The sequence below is a fragment of the Lissotriton helveticus genome, chromosome 2_2, assembly GCF_964261635.1.
Source record: "Lissotriton helveticus chromosome 2_2, aLisHel1.1, whole genome shotgun sequence".
Classification (NCBI taxonomy): domain Eukaryota; kingdom Metazoa; phylum Chordata; class Amphibia; order Caudata; family Salamandridae; genus Lissotriton; species Lissotriton helveticus.
In genome coordinates this window covers 161,401,543-161,422,481 of record NC_136060.1, presented here as the reverse complement: position 1 = coordinate 161,422,481, position 20,939 = coordinate 161,401,543, and the positions used below count along the sequence as shown (strand labels likewise).

General features: G+C 45.0%; 1 protein-coding gene across 2 annotated transcripts in view; it reads left to right on the top strand.

Moving 5' to 3' along the window:
* The first annotated feature begins 2,542 nt into the window (after nt 1-2,542).
* Nucleotides 2,543-20,939, top strand: part of KCTD8 (potassium channel tetramerization domain containing 8) — a 721,836-nt gene continuing 703,439 nt past the window's right edge. For both annotated transcript variants that reach the window (XM_078678964.1, XM_078678965.1), the window contains exon 1: nt 2,543-3,344. In XM_078678964.1, the coding sequence (XP_078535090.1) occupies nt 2,543-3,344 (802 nt within the window). The remainder of the gene's footprint in view (nt 3,345-20,939) is intronic.

The window sequence follows — 20,939 nt, the reverse complement described above, 5'->3', positions numbered from 1 at the left end:
TAAAAGAAATAAAAGTATAAAAATTGACCCCAGCGCATCAGGGATTTGGGTGAATGTGTATGGGCCATTGTTCGGTGATATTATTGAGTATTGATCCCTGATCAGGTATTAGCCTTGCGCTGGTTCAACTGCAAATAGACAGTAGCAGCCCAAAAATATGAAACAAAAGGGAACCAGCAGTGAAAGTAGTCCTGCGAACTGCTCCACTGCAGAAACTGCAGCGGCTCAAGAGTCTGATCCAATAGGGGACCAGCAGCACCAGTAGTCCTGCAATCTGCTCCACCGCAAAGACAGCAGCGACTTGAGAGTCTGGTCCTCCATGACACCAGCAGCAGCCCTGTGATTTGCTCCACTTCAAAGACACAGCAGCAGCTCAAGATTCTGATCCAATAGGGGACCAGCAGCACCAGCAGTTTTGCGATCTGCTCTACTACTTGTTTCCAGTCCAGGGTGGACCTGGCCTGGTAGTTCGGACTGGACTGCTCCCATGAGGCACAGTGTCAAGACGGATTTGCATATGGCTGGGTCGATACTGGGGTGGCATGGTGATCAAAAGAATCATGGATTTAACCCAGTTCTATTGACTGTGGGTGAATGTTTGATTTGCGCTGCATTCCGTCCATCATGTGTGTCTTCACTGCAGAAACAACAGCACCTCCAGAGTATGATCTGCGATCTGCTCCACTGCAAAGAGACAGGAGCAGCTCGAGGATCTGTTCCAGTAGAGAGCCAGTAGCAACAGCCCTGCGATCTGCTCCACTCCAAATAGACAGCAGGAGCATAAACGTCTTATCCAATCGGGAATCAGCACCACCAGTAGCCCTGCGATCTGCTCCACTCAAAATAGACAGCAGGAGCAGCTCGAGGATCTGTTAAGTAGAGAGCCAGCAGCAAGAGCCCTGCGATCTGGCCCACTGCAAACAGACAGCAGGAGCTGACAAGTCTGATCCAATCGGGAACCAGCAGCGCAAGTATCCCTGCGATCTGCTCCACTTCAAATAGACAGCAGGAGCAGCTCGAAGATCTGTTCCAGTAGAGAGCCAGCAGCAAGAGCACTGCGATCTGGCCCACTGCAAATAGACAGCAGGAGCTGACAAGTCTGATCCAATCGGGAACCAGCAGCGCAAGTATCCCTGCAACCTGCTCCACTCAAAATAGACAACAGGAGCAGCTCGAGGATTTGTTCCAGTAGAGAGCCATCAGTAGCCCTGCGATCTGCTCCACTGCAGAGAGACAGCAGCAGTTCGGGGACTTGTTTCATTACAAGGCAGCCTAGAGAACCGGCTCAAATATGGACCTCGAAGTACTTCGGGGATTTGCTCCATTACAGAGGCCTCATCAGCTGAGGCGCTGCCATAATACAAGCCGCTGCCAGCAGCAACCTCGGGGTTTCTAAATAGGCGCAGTCAGAGGCAGATCAGCATCTGCTCGGAAGCAGGAGCACTTCGTGGGTCTACTGCAACCCAACGCCGAGAGCAGCTCTGCGCGTTGCTGCGATACATCTCGGAGCACGCTGGGGAGCCGTTCAGGTGATTTACTCCAGTACAAATCCAGCGGCAGTCCAGCAATTTGCTCACTCCACGCACAGCAGCAGAGAAGCGACCTCCTTAATTCAGAGCCAGCAGCCGCTGGAGATCTGCTCCATTAAAGTGCCTTGGAGATGTGATCCATTACAGAGAGCGCGTGCATCTGCTCTACTGGACTCAGCAGCAGCCCGGAGACCTGCCCACTGTAGACAAAGAAGCAGTGAGAGGATTTGCTCCGTTGCATTGCCAGCAGGAACGTGGGGGGTTTGCACAATCGGAAAGCCATTAAGAGTTCGGGGGTTACGCTATTACAATGAGCCATCGGCAGCTCAGTGGTCTGCTCTGTTACTGTCAGCAGACGTCCTGAGATCTTCTCCTTGCAGAGCCAACAGCAGTTCGAGGATCTGTCCCATAGCAGACCCAGCGGTAGCCTTGAGATCTTGTAACTAGAGAGCCAGCAGCAGCTGGGTGATCTGCTCCATCACAGAGCAAGCAGCAGCTCGGGATTTTCCCCATTGCATTTCCAACAGAACTTCGGTGATCTGCAGCACTGCGGTGCCAGCGACAGCTCGAGGATTTGCTCTGTTGCAAAGCTATGTGATCTGCCTCATTACAGTCTCAGCAGGACGCGGATCTGCTCCATTGCAGAGTCTCAGCAGGTGGGGGATCTGCTCCTTTACAGAGTCTCAGCAGGTGGGGGATCTGCTCCTTTACAGAGTCTCAGCGGGTGGGGGGTCTGCTCCATTACAGAGTCTCAGCAGGTGGGGGATCTGCTCCAATATAGAGTCTCAGCTGAGCAGCTCGGGGATCCACTCCACTACAGAGGCAGCAGCAGCAGAGACCTCTCGCCGGGTGCTCGCGCCCCGAGGATGCTCGCATAGCTCTGCCCCACACTGCACATGTGCAATACTTGGATGGCTCGGATGCTCTGATAACTACGGCAGCGGAGGACGCTCGAGCCGGGGGATCTTCCTCTGTTTGCACATCACTCACTCTCTGCCGGGATTTTGGGTACGATGGCTATGAAGGAGAGCATCCTGCCCATCAGCGAGATGTCCTCGCCCTTCCCGGAGGTGGTGGAGCTGAACGTGGGCGGCCAGGTGTATGTGACCAGGCACTCCACCCTGACCAGCGTCCCGGACAGCACTTTGCACAGCATGTTCTCCGGCCGCGGCGAAGTCAAGGAGCTGCCCAGGGACAACCGGGCGCGCTTCTTCATCGACCGCGACGGCTTCCTGTTCAGGTACATCCTGGACTACCTGCGCGACCGGCAGCTCGCCCTGCCCGACCACTTCCCCGAGCGGGAGCGGCTGCTGCGCGAGGCCGAGCACTTCCAGCTGCCCGAGCTGGTCAAGCTGCTGAGCCCCCGGGTCACCAAACAGGGCTCCATGAACGACGAGGGCTGCCAGAGCGACATCGAGGAGAGCTCGCAGAGCAGCGACCTACTGCGCACCGCCGCCCTGGACAAGCGCGCCGGCTTCATCACCATCGGCTACCGCGGCTCCTACACGCTGGTGCGGGACAACCAGGCGGACGCCAAGTTCCGCCGAGTGGCGCGCATCATGGTGTGCGGCCGGATCGCCCTGGCCAAGGAGGTCTTCGGGGAGACTCTGAACGAGAGCCGGGACCCCGACCGTCCCCCGGAAAAGTACACGTCCCGCTTCTACCTGAAGTTCACCTATCTGGAGCAGGCCTTCGACCGGCTGTCCGAGAGCGGCTTCCACATGGTGGCCTGCAACTCCACCGGGACGGCGGCCTTCGTCAACCAGTACCGGGACGACAAGATCTGGAGCAGCTACACCGAGTACATCTTCTTCAGTAAGTCTCTCACAGCTGCCTGGAGTGCACGTGGGGCGGTGCCCGCTGTGCCCATCCAGTGAGTGTGCCCGCTACCCCTTGTGCCCTGGTGAATCTTCCCGGTAGCCCAGAGTTTCTTCCGGGAAATTGTGTTGCTTTTAAGATTGCACCAAGCACCCCTAAACATATGTATGTGTTGAAAATAAAAGGCACGTTTCTCTATATTACAGCTACCAGTAGCGGGCGGCACATATACCCAACTGTCCTTGTAGTCTGTAAGGGGTACCCCTGCTTGCAGTAGCCCCTCTCGTATCGACATTACCCCCGGGGGGGGGGGGAACAGACGGAAAAGTTCTGTAGCTCGTCTTTAAAACCCCATTCCCTCTGTTTAAAGTTTTCCCGCGAGATGAAAAGTGTCCTGCTGTGTTAGATGGGGGCTTTGAACGTGCAATTGCAGCGCGGTCCACGTTTCTCATTAACTACAAGGTACAGTAACAGCAGGTATTAATCGGGAAGGAAGTGGAACTGGGGGATGAAAGACCGAGCCCGCACCCTGTCATAAACAGACGTTGCTGCTTGGTTTTCAGATGGAAACAGTGGAATTGCGCGGAGTGAAGAGTCTGTGACTCACATAGTCGAAAGAATTGCTCCGATAGAATTGCTCAGTGGGTTGAATGAATCCTCTGCAACAAGTGATGTCCGACAGGTCACTAGATGGCATCAGAGAAAGGCCGACTAAGCTTGCCATCCTTCAGAGGGTGACAATGAGTATAATTAAATGGAATGATAGTAACAGTTCTTTCATATGGCTCTTAGTTGCAAAGATAATGGCGGTATCGTGATTCCCACTAACCGTAGGCCACCCCCCCAGATCTGGTTTGCTGCTTTGTTCATGGTACCAAGCCTTATAGGTGCGCTGAGGGTATTGAGATAAATCATGTTTTTAAGGAATGTTTTGAAAGTTAACTCGCTTTTCATGACGGTGGGTGTAAAGGCACGTGTCCAGCAGGACGCTAGAGTGTGTTTACTCACTTTAGCTTTCTAAAAATCTTTGGAAATAGCTTCTTCAAGAAAATAGATTTCCCATCTGAGGCTTTGCGGGGCAGTTGCAACAGTCCCATTCAGCGAGGTCCTGTCCACTGCAGTCTGCTGCTCGCACTGCTCCGACGCACGTGCACCTGGCGCCCTGTTGGAGGGAGGGATTTAATTGCTCAGTAGAGAAGAGTAAGGCATGCAGTTAGCATGGGTTTCATCGCGCGCGATACATACCACGACCTCTGCGAGTGCTGTTAATGTTTCTGCTGTTCAGCACCGTTTTCGTGGACAGCTCCCGGAAATACTGCACGTGGTATTTCTGCCTCTGTGTACACTCCACACAAGTGATTAAGCACGGGCACATGCCTCTCTTGTGAATTCACACTAGCGACACGTATTCAAAGTCAGCTGATGTTATTCTACATATACATACATGCGATGCGGCATGAGTCTCGTACTGTAAAGACTGGTGATGATTTTACATATTTTCAAATTCTTGTCTGGAACTCAGCTGGGCTCAGTATTGGTATCAGTGGTGGCCGAGCTGACAAACATTTAACAGGTGATACGATAGCTTCTAATAAAGAAGCAGGGTTTTGTGAGGAATCCTGAGTTTAACTTTGGTAGCTTGCCACTAGCAGCAAGTTCTTTCTCGCATTAGGTACGTAAATAGCAACACTAAAACAACATTACGTTATTAAATAATTAAGTCAACATTTTTGAAACAATAAGGTTGAAAATATCACAAGTTAATGATTCAAAGGACATCTGCACCACCATGCCTACATTAGAATGTACGCACCAGGACGTATACAATTATCAGAAAACATTCATAGAAAACAATGCAGAACTAAAAAAAAATTCATGTAATCCAATAAGGTGTGTCTGGCTAGGTCCTAGTCAACCTCTAGAACCAGACAGGGATGGAACAAAACCTGGTCGAGATGCATACCCTTCCCAGGGCAATTTATTTGCATGATCCATATTTAGGTACCCTTTATGGCCGACTAGTGATGGAGCCTAGTAGGGTAAATGGCGGCGGTTCAACCAGGTTAAAAGTTTTACTTTTTGTCGTAGGGGGTAATTTAAAGTCTGCTAGGAAATTGTGGTAAATTAGCAATGATTTCGTCTCCCCCTCACCCGCCCCCCACCCCCAAATTCATGGTTCGCCTGGTGGATTTAGAGTAAAGACAAGTGTTGTGCTAATCAGTGGAGTCTCTGATGACTTCTCCAGCATAAACCTGTTACCTGATTGCATCACCACCACAGAGCACTAGGTCAAAGTGTTGGCCACTCTGCCCTATTCAGGACTGGACAACTGTCATTTGATTTTCCTACTAAGGACAGAAAATCATGCCGGTTCCAGGTTGGGTAAAAGCACAGTGGACCCCACACACAGGAATAAAGGTTCTTAAGCATTCAGGCTATTTTTTTGTTTAAAATAAAAAATAAACTCTTATTTTGGGAGTTTGTTGAAAGCAATGCATGTTGACTACTGAGCAAAACAGATTTGGTGCCTACATAACAAACTTCTAGTCCTTCAAAGGAATTCCAGCAGCAGTAGCTCATCTAAAGCCACAGAGATGCTTACCTACTTGGCAGGGCCCTCCAAATGTGGTTGTGGGGGGGGGGGGGGCATCTGTCTAGGGATTGAAGGCTATAGCCTCTGATGGGCTGGTGCCATGAGTTTTCTAGCCTGCTTTCTGGAAGTTAAAATCTGTCCGCAAGCCAAGGTTCCACAGCATCCACAGTGCAGCTTGTGATGAGCCTTGAACGTTGCTGTAAAGAACTCCCAGTGGGGCACCTGTGGAAACTGTTAGCAACTCAATCATGTCTTCACTTGGCATACCTTAGTGCTATGATGTGCTCTTCTGATTTACCTCTAGAATTTCGGATGGACGTCCTGGCCAGGTAGGACTCCAAAATGCGGAATTCCTATTTTTTCAATTTTGCTAGAACCATGCATCCTTTGGCAAAATTCTACATTCAGGAAACAAAACAATAAATCATCTCTGGAGACAATGCTGTTTTGTTGGGTAGACATGATACATTGTTCCCGTCCTGAAGAGACATAACATTTCAAAGTCCTAGCTTTTCTCAAAAGTTTTATAGCCTATATCCTGGAACTCCCAAAAATGACCAAACTTCCATTGAATGCATTTTGGAAAACAGGCCATGGACCTAAGTAGCAAAAAAAGGACACCAATTAATCTAACACAGACGTAGCTGTTTTTTCCCCCAAGTGAATGTAGATCCCTATGTCTCTTCAATGTGCCATACACTCACAGGCAAATACGTTAGACAGTAGGCAGGTTCCCTCTCGACAACCTGGCCTATATTTGTCCTTGTAGTAACTGCAGTGCGATAATTCCTTTAATATTCATAGCAGCCTTCTAGGTCAGAGATTCAAATCAAAACAATGAGTACCACTCCTCAGGCCTTTATCAGGCAGATGTGAGTTCTTCCACCTTGCATCAGTAAGCCTTCAATTCTTTCCTGTTCCTGTAAGCTTTCTGCCTTAAAATTGTTTGCAGCTGTTCCTTTTAGATTAACTATGTTTGGCAAAATACTGTCAGCAAAGCAATCTAGAATCCAGGCACATTCTGCTTCTGTCTTTTAGAGCACCATGACACAGTGCGTGAGACCCTCAACAGCTACTTTCGGTCAGTTGCATGTTATCCCCACTGGCATACTAGCAACCAAGAGCATCATCTGGCATCCCTCCACCAGGAGGGGATGTCTTAAAATAGAGTTATGGTGTGGGATCTATTAAACACAGGCAGTGATCTAAAATTACCTCCTATCCTAAAGCAACATAAATGTATTAAAACAGGGGCATTGGTATGGTTTAAAAAGAAGAAAAAGATGTGTCTAGAGAAAGGTTAGGTCTCTCTCATATCTACACAAACATTAGGTCTACATGTTTCAGCCTACTTGTGCCCAAACAGGTTGATGGCTTTCATTCAGAACCGTGAGATTGATTGGATCCCTGTTCTGTGCCAGTAGGGATACTTTCCCCTGGCCTTGATTGTAACAGGTATAGTCACTATGTGAAGATGTAGGAGAAAACACTGCCCTCCAGTACGCCTCCCCCCTGCAACCCATGAGGTCTTGCTACTAACATAATAAGGTACAAGCATGCCTAATATATTTACTACATTCTTGTTTATACAACATCTGTTTGTAAGTGTAACAGAGAGTGTGAGCATAGATCTGCTTACCTCTACAGATAGTAGAAAGTTGTCTTTTTAGGCATTTCACACTGTTAGTAAAAACAACAGCATGCCCTAGATAATATTCCAAGTAACTTTGCCTTTTGAAAATTTAAAGCTTACGTACCAAGTACAACACATGATTTTCTGACAGCCTTTAGAAAAGGTGATTCTACATCGGAGTTCTCCATTCAAAAAATGGACTAGTTGGCTGTGTTTTATATTTTATGTCCACTTAATTAGGAAACACACAACGTCACTATTTTTTCAGTGTTCACAAAAGAGAGTATATCTCTTTCTATCGCATTTTTACCACATATTGTGGCATGCACACACACATGGTGATGTTGTTTACCTCAAGTGAGTAGTTCATTAATCAGGCATACAGCGTTACAACAATGCATGTAATGTTGATAATGAGAATAGTATAATTAAGAATATGTGTATGTTTCACTGTTCCTTTCTTCTTTCTTTAGAGGAGGACAGTGTTTTCTCCTACATCTTCACAGAGTGAATATACCTGTTACACTCCAGGCCAGGGGAAGTGCCCTTATTGGCACAGAACAGGGATCCCATCAATCTCACAGTCATGATGAAAACCATTGGCCTCTATAGGCGCAAGTAGGCTGAAACATGTTGACCTAAAGTTTGGGTAGATGTGAGGGATACCTAACCTTTCCATAGACACATCTTTTTCTTCTTTTTAACCATACTCCAGCCTCTGTTTTAATAAATTAATTTTCCTTTGGGACAGGAGGTAATTTTAGATCACAGCCTGTGTGCAATAGATCCCACACCACCTCTATGTTTCGAGATATCCCCTCCTGTTGGAGGGAGACCCAATGATGATACTATTGGTTGCTAGTACGCTAATGAGCATAACATGCCACTGACCGAAAGTAGCTGTTGAGGGTCCCAAAATTATTTAGAGACTCTTTAGTCTGATACTGCGTTGTCCCACGCCTTATTTCCCACCTCACACTAGTTCCAGCCAAGGCCAACCCCCAATGCCACCAACATCAAAGCACTACCAAATTCTTTCTAGACACATTTGCTATCCATATCCGTGGGAAGAATCACTGCCAAGTTGACAAGGTCCCTTTTCTTCAAAGCAGGCAAGAGTAATGGATGCTCAGGTGAACGTAGACATCATAACAGAAGGGAATTGAAGAACAGGAAGGCCTTTGCCTGAGGAGGCTTTGATCAGTGTCAGTGGTTCTATTCTTAAATCAGAAGTAAGGCTGTGTGAACGAACCTAATTAGATATAAGTAAGGTTCCCTGTTTTCCGTGTTTACTGATTTTTACAGATAAATACAGACAGAAAACCATGTATTTTCTTGTTTGTATTTGTTTTTAAATGAGGATAAAAACGGAAATTGGGTGCTTTTTGAGTGATTCCAAATACACTTTGCCATGGCTGCCAGTCCCATAACTGTGTAGATTGATAGTTAAGTGGGTTAAAAAAGTAAGGAATTTTAGTAAAGAGGTTTAAAAAGCAGTAGATATCTACCAGGTTGATACCAAAATGTGCATATTTTCATTTAAGTGCATTGGTTTATCTTCTGCAGGTGTTCATACAACTGAAACCTGTCAGGCATTTAAGCAGGACCGCATATTTATTAGTTAAATAAATGTGGAAATATACCTGTTTCAGCTTTATTTTTTTCACAAAACCCATAATAAATATTGATAAATACAAATGAAGTTGACAAAAAATAAATATGGATAAATACAGACAGAAATGTCAAAACAATAAATACCATAATACCGGGAGCCCTATATATAAGCCACGGGGGCCCCAGTGCAGGAAGGAGATTAAGGCTACAAGTTAGTTACTTTGAGGACTACAAATGTGACAACATAAAAAAATTCTTAGTGAAAAGCATAAATAAAGATCACAGTAAATAATGAGTTAATTTGTTTCTTATCTAGTTTTATGGCTGAATAATGATTTCATACTATTTCCTAAAATGATTTATCAAAACCAAAGGTTTGGGAACATACACAGTTTCATTATTGTGCTGCTCCTGCTGCTATCATAACACTTAAGATCATATTATCCTTTAAATTGTAAATGTATCCTTAGTGTACATTCAGGTATATGTACAGGACAGCTGAACCTAATTTTTGTAAGACACACATACAGCTGACTAACACAGGGTTATATCTGGCATTTTAAATTTAAAATTGAGTTAAAGTGTATTTCAAACAGCCAGGCCCAGCCTGGTGTGCTAAGAAGTTGTTTTAAAACTCATGGTGCAGGGTTTCCTCCTAATGTGAGAGGTATATGCCTCTCCAACAGACATACTCCATGAATTTCACATTAAAGTCATCTTTGTGTGAATTTTTGCAGCTAACGTACAAAAACCTAAAAAAGTCAACGTAAAAAAATGGTTTTAATGTTGTAAGAAAAGTCATATGCAGTCGGGGTTGTTAAAAGATCCTCACTGCCCAGAGGTCCAAATAACAGACTTTCAGCTACATGTGGTGGGGACACTCCTTGCCACAGCCTTTAAGGTGAAGCATGGTGGATGGGTAATGTAACAGGTTTATGTGCACTGTTAAAGACCATCAAAGTGGGAGAAACATGCCTTCAAATGACTATACCATTTTAGCAGGTTTTCCCACTAAATTGGGGCCTTGGGAAACACAGCCAACCAGTAATCCAATTGCTCCTTAATTCACATTGTATTCTTCAGCCCACCACTCTTTTTTAGAGTATTGATTAATAATTCCTTCCACAGACTGATTTGCAACTAGCCTGAGTGCATAAATGGTAGCCTGCTGCTTTTGAGACCACACAAATGTTGAGCCATGCTTGGGTGCAGAGGAGAAGTTCCCAGTAGCGATGTGGCACCTAAATGAGTCTTGACTTACTGATGATCTCTCTCTTGAGCGCCTGAAGTAGAAACAGCCTGCTTTCTTCACTCACAATACCAGTTTAGTGGACTCTCGGCTGAATCTTTGGGAGCAATGCAAGACGGTTCTGAGTGGGAGAGGCAAGGCTTACCTTAATGCTGCAGGTACGGAGTGAAGGAGAGTGACTATATATCTGAAAGTACCAGTGAAGAGGTACTTGCATACAAAAGAGTCTGAAATCCTGCTAGAATTGGAGTGCATTCAACTGTACCTAAAACATATGGCATTAGAAAAGTCAGAAGTCATGAGTATGGTATCTGAAAGTCAATTGCACAAGTGTGGAGACAAATCCAGGAAGCTTCTATATTGGTTGGAGAAGGAAAGTAGGCATGTAGAAGGAGAGTCTAAGGGCTGGTACTGGAGATATTGATTTAATGGCTATTATATACTAATATTAATATTATGTATGACATACCTCAAAATAAGTGTACCCAAGTCAAGAACTTGTATACTTCATGCAAGATCTCCCCATGAGAAAGCTCACTAAGGTAGAGCAAGACTCATTGGAAATAATTTTCTCGGCAAAGGAAATCACCGAGGCGTTGGAATAGGTACAGTCTGGCAAGACTTCTTTTGGACCTTTTAAAAAAAGTGTGCCAGCAAATTTGCTCCTCATTTGCTAAAAAGTATACATGCGTTAATAGGTGGCAGCTTGCTTCTCCAGGATCTGAGTGAAACTTTTAATTAAAGTGATTCTTAAGGATAGTGTACAAAACAATGTATATGCCTTCCATAGGTAGCCTTCACTAATAAATAATGAGGCCAAAGTCTAAGCCAAAGTTCAGATTTAAAACTCTTGGGAGTGATCAGGTTTATAGTCCTTTCAGACCACAGTGGTTTTATGACTGAGCAGTCCATCTATCATAATATATTTACAACAGATATTGCATTAGCACACAGAATAGAGAGTCCATGACTATTATCATGGTTGACATTGAGAAAGCATCTGCAGTGCTCCAAAAATGAGAATTGGTCTAAAATCCTTAAAGTATGTGAAGCTCGTACATACACAGCTGGTGACCAGAGTGATAGTAAACAGAGTTTGGGAAGATTGCTTCCGATCGGGAGGTGTACCTGGTACTGTTGTCCCTCATCTTTGTTGTGAAAATAGAGCTGCTAGTAGTCAATTTAGAAGGATCATATTGTACAGTAGTGTGTCCCTTGATGTGGAAGCTCGTATATCTTTGTGTGGGGGCAATCATGTCCTATATCTCAGTTATTTTAGATGGTCCGGAACTTGGGTGATTAAAATACTATGGGATTCATTTACAATATTTTGATGCACAGCAGCGCAGCAAGCCTTCCTGCTGCGCTGCAGTGCGGTGAAAGAAAAGGACTGGAATGTTCCATAGCTAAAATATACAGCACATTCCTGACCTTCTGTCCTGCACCGGCACACAAACAGCAGCTGTGCGCCAGTGCAGACACCCTTGTGTCATTTTGCAAGGGTGCCTGTGCTGAGAGAATGATTATTTTGTGCAGGAAGGGGCACCTTCCTGTACAAAAACAGCCATTAGGGCATTTTCCTCTTTCTATGCACGCTGCAGAATGCAACACACATAGAAAGAGGAAAAGACAAGGAGGAATTCAAGTATTTCTCCTCATTGCGCCTTCTTACACCCAGGAGGCGTAGGATTCTGACGCATTCCCAGGTTTACAAAATGTAAATCAGGGAATGCGTCAAGCTCCATGGATGTTGCGTGGGAACAGCCACAGCAACAGCTAGGTAACTCCCTCCTCACTCAGAGTTATGCGTGAAAGGGAAACATAATCACAAGGCCATTAACCACTTGGGCGCTGATGACGAGCTCAGCTCATCATCAGTTGCGCCGCTCGCACGCTGATGTCGAGCTGAGCTCGTCATGTAACGCGGCTTTTTAAAAAAAGCCGCGCAGCGCGAAAAAAGCCGCCGCACGCATGTGGTTAAGAATCACACAGGGTGTCTTTATATGGCCTTATAATTATGGACAATTCCATTGCGCTGCAGGTTCATCAGTAAAAGTGACGCACCAGCGGTACAATGGGCGTGTAAATAAGCCCCTATATATCACTGAGGAATTTTTGAGGTTCTAGATAAAATTGTCAAAAGAGTTTCTACTTCCTGTAGTAGATTTGGGGAAACAGTTGCTACTTGGGCCTCACTACTTAAGGTAGAATCAGTATACTTTAAATAGCCTGAGATCTTTATTACACAGAATGTCTTGGTGTGCTGGACACAAAATATAGTTCGGCAACTCTGGTAACTCAAGCAGGACTTGACTGTCTAGCAGACTCTATCCTTTTTCATAATGGTTAAATTGGCCCTTTTTATTGAATTGATGTCTCTTTCTAAACTGCCTTAGGTGTTACACATTTATTCTTCTCGAGTTCCAAGCAAAGTCGTCTATGGCCTTTATGACCATGTTTACATTATTCTCTGGAAAACAGTGACCCGTAGAGGCTTCTTGGATGAGTGTTCTTTCTAACCCTACTTTAGCTGGCATGCTGGGAATAACAGATGGACAATTGTAATATAGTGCTTCAATTTTGTGTTTAAAAACTGGATTTTTGACCTTCAAGTCTGATCACTTTGGCTGTTGTAGAATTGTGGGCTACAGCAGGGATAACCACCTTGGACTTATGTTGTGGTGAGCGACTTACAAGAAACCTTCCTCAGGCCATGCAGACCTTGCTGCACATTTCCTTTCAGAAACTCGGAAAATGAATAGTGGAATAGGCTGACAAAGGAAATGCCATTGTGGTGCAGAGATCAACTTCAGCAGAGAGTAACGTGGTAGGGTTTTCTGGGTCAAGCCTGTAGTGGAATCCCTAAACTGGGCATGTGGTGCTGTACGGGGTAATTACCTAATTTGATGAGCTGCAGAAGGCATATAAGCTTCATAGCAGCCACATAAAGATGCTTGCAAATAATTAATGCACGTAGCCCCTACCGTCAGAAAGGAGACACCATCTCAGACGTTTGCATCCCTAGAAACCAAGCTGATGATAGACAGACTTGGTAACCACTGATATATCAGGTCTGTTGGAATTTTTTTATACTACCAATACCTTTGAGTGCTTTAAACATACACGAGAGTTGGACACGGGAGAGCTTTTGGAGAACGAGTGGAGGAAAGCTCCAGTGGTGCATAAGGTAGCCATGGCAGCCTCATATAGATTGTATCAATTTATATAATGAATACTTGGAAAAACCATGAAGAATGGCACTGGATGCATCGCCTGAGTACACTGCTGGATGAACAAGGGGACTAACTGTGTACAAGATGGGGATATGCAGTGATGCAGCATTTCTGAGTGGGCGTGGCGGCAGTCATATTAATATTAAAGGCGGTAGGCTGCAAGCTTGTGTTAAACCAAAAAAAGGCATTGTTGGATGCGCTGGATGAGTTAGGGCAAACACGTTACATCAACTTGTTTTTAAATCTGAGACTGCTGCTAGAGGGCATGGACTAAGAATAGGGACAGATTGATGTGTGGTGCTTCTTGGATGGTTCCAAAAATATCAAAAGACCGTGATTTCATGCTTCAATGTGACGTCTGAGTTCCTAACCACTGGTTTGTGGCGTCAAGCCGAGTCGTCTAGCTTTACGAAACGGTAGGGGACCCCTCACAGTAACCAGTATCTTGTCAACATGATTTTTGAGTGAAATGGGAGCTCTGTGGACACGTTTGCTGTCTTATGTTTGCATTTATTGGACTTGTATTTCCAGCTGGAAACGTCATAACATGTTTATTAAAAACACATATACCAGCTCTCCAAGGAAATATGCCTTTCCAACAATGAGAATATTTTTGAAATATAAAACGCTGAAGGCGTACGAAAACAGTTTTAAGCGCTATTATTCTATGCGGATACATATTTGTTTTTAATTGCCGAAAGAATAAGACATTGTGGTTTGGAGTGGAAAACGCAAAATGTATAGGGTACATGATTCCTTGATCAAGGCTGCATTTTGAGTTTCCTTTCCTAGTGAAATTCCTCTGACAATGATTCAAACGCTTAGACAGTCTTCATCAATAATTAATAGGCTTTCAGACTCTTTGAAAGCCATAATTGTTCTACTAGACATTGCTTTAAAGAAGGCAGCTCTAAAAACCAGCCCACACCTCTGAAGCGATAAAACTGTCCATTCTCTGGGCGCAAAGTGAAGCTGTCATTTTCATATCTGTTTTCATTCCGATTAACACCAGTATCAAATGAGATGATGAATTTGACTTCTCATTGATAGATGCGATTCAGGTTTGTTCTGTTGTCAGTATTCCACAGTCAGGAGTAACTTGTGTTCCTCGTTTCTGGTCAGTAGTCTCAGTGCTTCAACTCAGAACCTCTCAACAGACCATTACAATTGGATTTCCTCTGCTGTGCTAAAAGAAGCAATCATGCAGCTAGTTGATTCTGATTGGTGGATTTAATCTACCAATCAGTATAAACTAGCTTCTGAGCTATCAAGAATAGGAGTGTTTCCTCTTTTAGTCAGGTAAGATTGTGCAATATATGTTGTGTTTAATTTGTAAAAATAAAGGAAAAAGTAGGGCTGGTCCTCAAAAAATGTCTAAGGAGGCCACTAACCACTTCCTCCACTTGCATCACTCACTACTACAATTGGGGACACCTACTCCAGGAAGGCCTCGCCTCCCAGTCTTGCCTTTACAGTTGCTCAGCTCTCTGTCACCTCAGGACTTCAGCTGCTGTTTATTCTCACTCCACCACTGTTGTCTCTTTCTTGACCGGTCTCCTCTCCCCCTCTATGTCTGAATATCCTCTCTCGACTCTCCTTTACACTAGTGTACTCTTTCCTCTGCCCTTTTATCCAGCGGTGTAGTTGTAAGTGGTGCACAAGGGGCAGAGGTACCAGGGCGTGTGTATTCCAATTAATGCTGTCTTTTACTATCCCATCAGGGGACGTTGTGTCTATTTTCATTGCATGTATTACAATCTGGCAGTCTTGTTTCACCACAGCTTTTATCCATGCTTAGCTTCCTTTCCCCTTCATCATTGCTCTCTCCTGTTCCCCTCTAGACCTCGTCAGCTCTCCATTTTATTCCTGCTCTGCGTTTTTTCTTTCAACCATTTCTCTCTTTGCTTGCCTCTGCCTCCTCTTCAATACTTGCCTGCTTTATTCCCGCTATTGCTCTCTTCCATACAGCTGTTCTATCTTCTCTCTCCCTCCGTATATGATTTGTTCTCTTCTGTTCCTTCTGTCTTGCTCTCTTTTATCTCTCTTCAGTCCATTAGTTTGACCCACCAAAGCAATACCTGCGCCCCCTTTTCAACCCAACATTATAAGCCACACTGTTCTAAAAGAATTATGGGGTAGTGTGAAACTCCTCATATGTCAAGGCACTCCAAAGTAACAAAAACACACTTCAGCAGGCTTTTAACATTTAATCAAGTTTCTTGTAAAATCAAACAAGTTTCTTGTAAAGTGCGAATACTCACCCGTTAGTGTCTCAAGGCACTGAGTGGGGGAGGGGGTCTGCGGCTCAGTAGAAGAGGCAGGTCTTGAGGTCCTTCTTTCCTGAAAACCTTCTGAGCTATCATGTAAACTGGTGACAATGTTCCTGATGCTTTTAAAATTTGTAACCTGTAATCTTCAGAACTGTAACTAGAGGAAATATGTTAAGATTTGAAGAGTTTCAAGAATGTTATTAACTTCTTTAAACACTTCGTTCTTTCCAAAAGCAGCACAATGATAATCCTGTCACAAGAAAGTGCCAGTCTGGGATTATTCCCTCTGGTTGCCATTTAGTCTTGGAGGTTGGGAGTTAGGCGTCATCTCCTTTGTGTAGCTCTGGAAGCTTCTCCACCTCCCTCTACACCGCATTAAAACTGCTTTGCACGTACAATACTTTGGATATGCACCGTGGCCAATGTGTGAGACTTTGAACAACAAAATTCGGATTGGAAGAGGAGCTTTCATGCAAGGAGCATACTCTAAAGGTGAAAGTTTCTGGCGTCCCTCCTTACTCGCCTACTACTCAAGTTAGGGCCCATTTCACAAAGGTACACTTAGGCATTTGGTCTAAATTTAGACCAAACGTTTAGGTTTCCCTTTGTCAATCGGGCCCGTTGTGATTCTCGTGTTATCGGCTTCGAGAGGATAAAAGGTTGAGTATCATTCAGCATGACTGGAATATGCAACGTAGTTGTCATGCACAACTTTGCCAAAGCAGCATTAACCACCTGAACTGTCTCATTTGTTTTGTCAGTTGGTATTTTCAGGCTTGCAAGCTAATGTACCTTCACATTGATTTTCCTAATATAATAATAAGACGCATCCCTCAATCAAAGGGTTCTCCCTGGGGGTCTCCGGGCACTGGGTCTTGACGTCCTTGATCGAAAAGCCATGTCTTGAGCTTCCTCCTGAATTCTTCCATTGAAGGGCAGGTGCCTAGGTGGAGGGGAAGCTCATTCCAGGATTTGATGGCAAGGTAGGAGAAGGTGAGACCTCCGCAGCAGTTCCACATGATGTAGGGGAGAGGAGGGCAGGGCGAGGGTGGTTGAGCGGAGTTCTCTGGTGGGGGATGGAACATCAAGCGGTTGTTAATGTAGGCAGGTCTGGAGTTGTGGAGAGCAATGTAGGCGTGAATCAGGAGCTTGGAGAGGCATCTTTTCCCTATGGGGAGCCAGTGGAGGGCTCTGTGGTGGGGGAGGGGGTGGTTGTTCTCCTAGGGAGGATAAGGATGTGTCTTGCTGACGTGTTCCAGATGGTCTGGAGGTGGTTGAGTAGTTGCTTGGTGGCTCCGGCGTAGAGTGTGTTGCCATAGTCAGGATGTCTGGAGATGAGGGCTTGGTTGACGGTCTTCCTGGTGGAGATTGGGCTCCATTGGAAGATTTTACGAAGCATGCAGAGGGTGAGGAAGAAGGAGGATGAGACAGCATTGACATAGTTCTTCATGGTCTGTTGGCTGTCCAGGATGATTTTGAGGTTGCGTGCGAGGCTGGCTCGGGCAGGCACGGGGTCGAGTGCAGTGGACCACCCGCCATCATCCCAGGGGGAGGGGTTGTTTCTGAAAATGAGTACTAATGGCTTGTTTGAGTTGAGCTTTAGGCAGTTGGCCATTATCCAGTTGGCGATGTCTGACACGGTGTTCTGAAAACTGGCTCTGGTGGTGTTAGTGTCTTCTGTGTGTAATCGGCTTATGAGATGATGAGTCTGTGGGCGTGGAAGATGTCTGCAAGTCTTGTCATGTAGGTATAGAAGAGAGTGGGGCTGAGGGAGGAGCCCTGGGGAATGCCTCAAATGATGTCCTTGGGTTCGATGGAGAAGGGTACCAGGTGGATTCTTTGCATTTGCTGGAGAAGAAGGAGGTGATCCATTTGAGAGTGCTGCCTTCGATGTGAGCTAAAGAAGGATGATGGATTCAACCCAGATCTGTTACTTGGGGGGAGTGTCTGAAAAGTTTCAGCACTCCGTCCATCATCTCTTTGTGTTTGCTTTGTTCGCCGTAAGTTGGCAGGTTATGCCCAGAAATGGGTCCTTTGCTCACTTTGCCACTGGATTCAAGCTAGCCTGGCTGATGAGGGGTGTTACCCCAAAACAGGTTCCAGGACGCTTGTTTCTGGTTCAGGGGAAAGCTGGCTTGGCAGTTCAGGTTGGACTGATCCCATTAGGCACAGGGTCAAGACTGATTTGCATGTAGCTGGGTCTGATTTGAGGTGGCGAAGTGAGCTAAAGAATGCTGCTGGATTCAACCCAGATCTGTGACTGGGGGTAAGTGTCTGAAAAGTTTCACCACTCCTTCCATCATCTCTTTGTGTTTGCTTTGTTCACCCTAAGTTGGCAGGGTATGCCCAGACGTGGGTCTCTTGCTCACTTTGTCACTGGACTCAAACTAGCCTGGCTGATGAGAGGTGTAGCCCGAAACCGGTCCCAGGATGCTTGTTGCCAGTTCAGGGAAGACCTAGTTTTGCAGTTCAGGCTGGACTGTTCCCATGAGGCAAAGGGTCAAGACTGAATTGCATATAGCTGGGTCTGAACTGAGGTGGTGAGGTGAGCTAAAGAACGATGATGAATTCAACCCAGATCTGTGACTGGGGTGAGTGTCTGGAAAGTTTCAGCACTCTATCCATCATCTCTTTATGTTTGCTTTGTTCGCCTCACGTTGGCAGGGTATGCCCAGACGTGGGTCTCTTGCTTACTTTGCCACTGGATTCAAGCTAGTCTGGCTGATGAGGGGTGTTACCCCAAAACAGGTCCCAGGATGCTTATTACAGGTTCAGGGAAGACCTGGCTTGGCAGTTCAGGCTGGACTGTTCTCATGAGGCACAGGGTCAAGACTGATGTGCACATAGCTGGGTCTGAATTGAGGTGGCGAAGTGAGCTAAAGAACAATGATTAAGTCAACCCAGATCTGTGACTGGGGGTGAGTGTCTGAACAGTCTCAGCACTCTGTTCATCTTCTCTTTATGTTTGCTTTGTTCGCCCCACGTTGGCAGGGTATGCCCAGACATGGGTCCCTTGCTCACTTTTCCACTGGATTCAAGCTAGCCTAGCTGATGAGGGGTGTTACCCCGAAAATGGTCCAAGGATGCTTGTTTCCGGTTCAGGGAAGACCTGGCTTGGCAGTTCAGGCTGGACTGTTCTAATGAGGCACAGGTTCAAGGCTGATTTGCATATAGTTGGGTTTGAACTGAGGTGGCGAAATGAGCTAAAGAACGATGATGGATTCAACCAAGATCTGTGACTGGGGGTGAGTTTTCTTAAAAGTTTCAGCACTCCGTCCATCATCTCTTTGTGTTTGTAATGGAAAGGTAATGCCTGATGCCTCCTCTGTACGGATGTTAGTACAGTCCAAACAGTTGTTTTCCAGATATGAGAAGTTTAAGTTGTCTCGCTTTCGCGAATTGAGCGCAATTTTGGCTTCAAACACAAAACCCAAATAGTGAAACTGAGTTTTTGGTCCTGTATACCATCCACAGACTCAAAATAAATTATTTGGGATGCTACGAAGTGGTATAAAATATTATTTACATACAAATGCAATGCAAAGTAAGGGTACATGCATTTTTTAGCATAAAAGACTATGAGCACTCACAGAAATGTGCTGAGACCTTTAAATGATGACCATTAAACAAAATCACACTTCATAAACACAAATATGTACAAATAAACTGAATAAAATGAGCATAACATATTAGCTTTAGTTGTTAATCATTTCTTCCAACCCAGTTGAAATCACAGGTAAGTACATTATAATTGTGTGGTAAAAGCTGAGAAGTTGTCACAACCACATATGAAAGATAAAATCAGTGTTAACAATGGTGCTATGTAGGATTCTGCTTTTGTAATGTACTTATCCGCAAGGATTGATTTATATGAGTATAAATTGATTTATGTAAGTGAATAATGTATAAAGATTTAAAATGAGACGTAACTGCCCGAAGTATCTGAAGGAAACTGCCCGAAGTATCTGAAGGAAAGACTATGCCCCTATAAGCAAAACCGGGTGTTGCGATCAAACTCTCTCAACTGGCTTCAGACCCCACGCTTTGAGAAATCCCGGCTAGGTGGGAGAGCATTCACGGTTAGAACGGCTGCTCTGTGGAATGCTTTACAAGTTTCCTTACGAAATGTCAAGTCAGAATCCTGCTTTAAAAAAACATTGAAGACATGGCTTTTCAGTGCAGCTGCAATGTTGACTCGATAAGCGTACTACTCTTTTTGACGCACTGTCACCTATTGTTTCTAGCGCCGGGACACCCCTGTGTTGGCGGTAGCTGTTGCGCTTAATAAATCTCAGTATTATTATAATTATTATTAGAAGTGCTGATCAAGAATCTCATACAGTGAGGCATTAAAGGAGCATGCAACACACCACACTGCAAATATGCTTCTAAGGTATTCAGTGTGCATGGAAACATTCGCATGATAGAGACTGAGAAAGGCGCCTGCACCAATGGTGAGGCTAAGAAAGGCATCTGCACCAATGTCAATATGTTTGCAAACACTGGACAGACAGTATGAACCTTATATGACTGATTAATTTGTCAACTATTTGTTCATACATTTTAATGCTTATTACATGGCAGTGTACACGTGGTATGAACTTGCAGGATATACTTAAAAATGAACTAGATGAGATTGTTAATTCCTATTTCGATGGCCCTTGAAGAGTTTGGCTCTGTGAAATGAAACATCCGAACTTACTTGGGTGACTTTGACACTTGACCTCTGAAAGGTATAACTGCCACGGTTAATAAATGTTTGCTTATACCTTGCAGTGGTTCTTATTAATCTACCCAAAGGAATGATATGTCAAGCTTGACTGAAGAATATGTATCAGTTGTGAGTACCAGTCCTTCTACCCTCTCTCATGAGGGAGAAATAGGAGGAGAAAGAGAAACAGGAACTGGCCGTCAGCGTGAGCAGGTTCAGGCTAGGGTTTTCGTAAGCGCAGCCTTTGAGGTCTTTGTTATCCTAGTAAGATAAAAGTAGCACAAGTCTA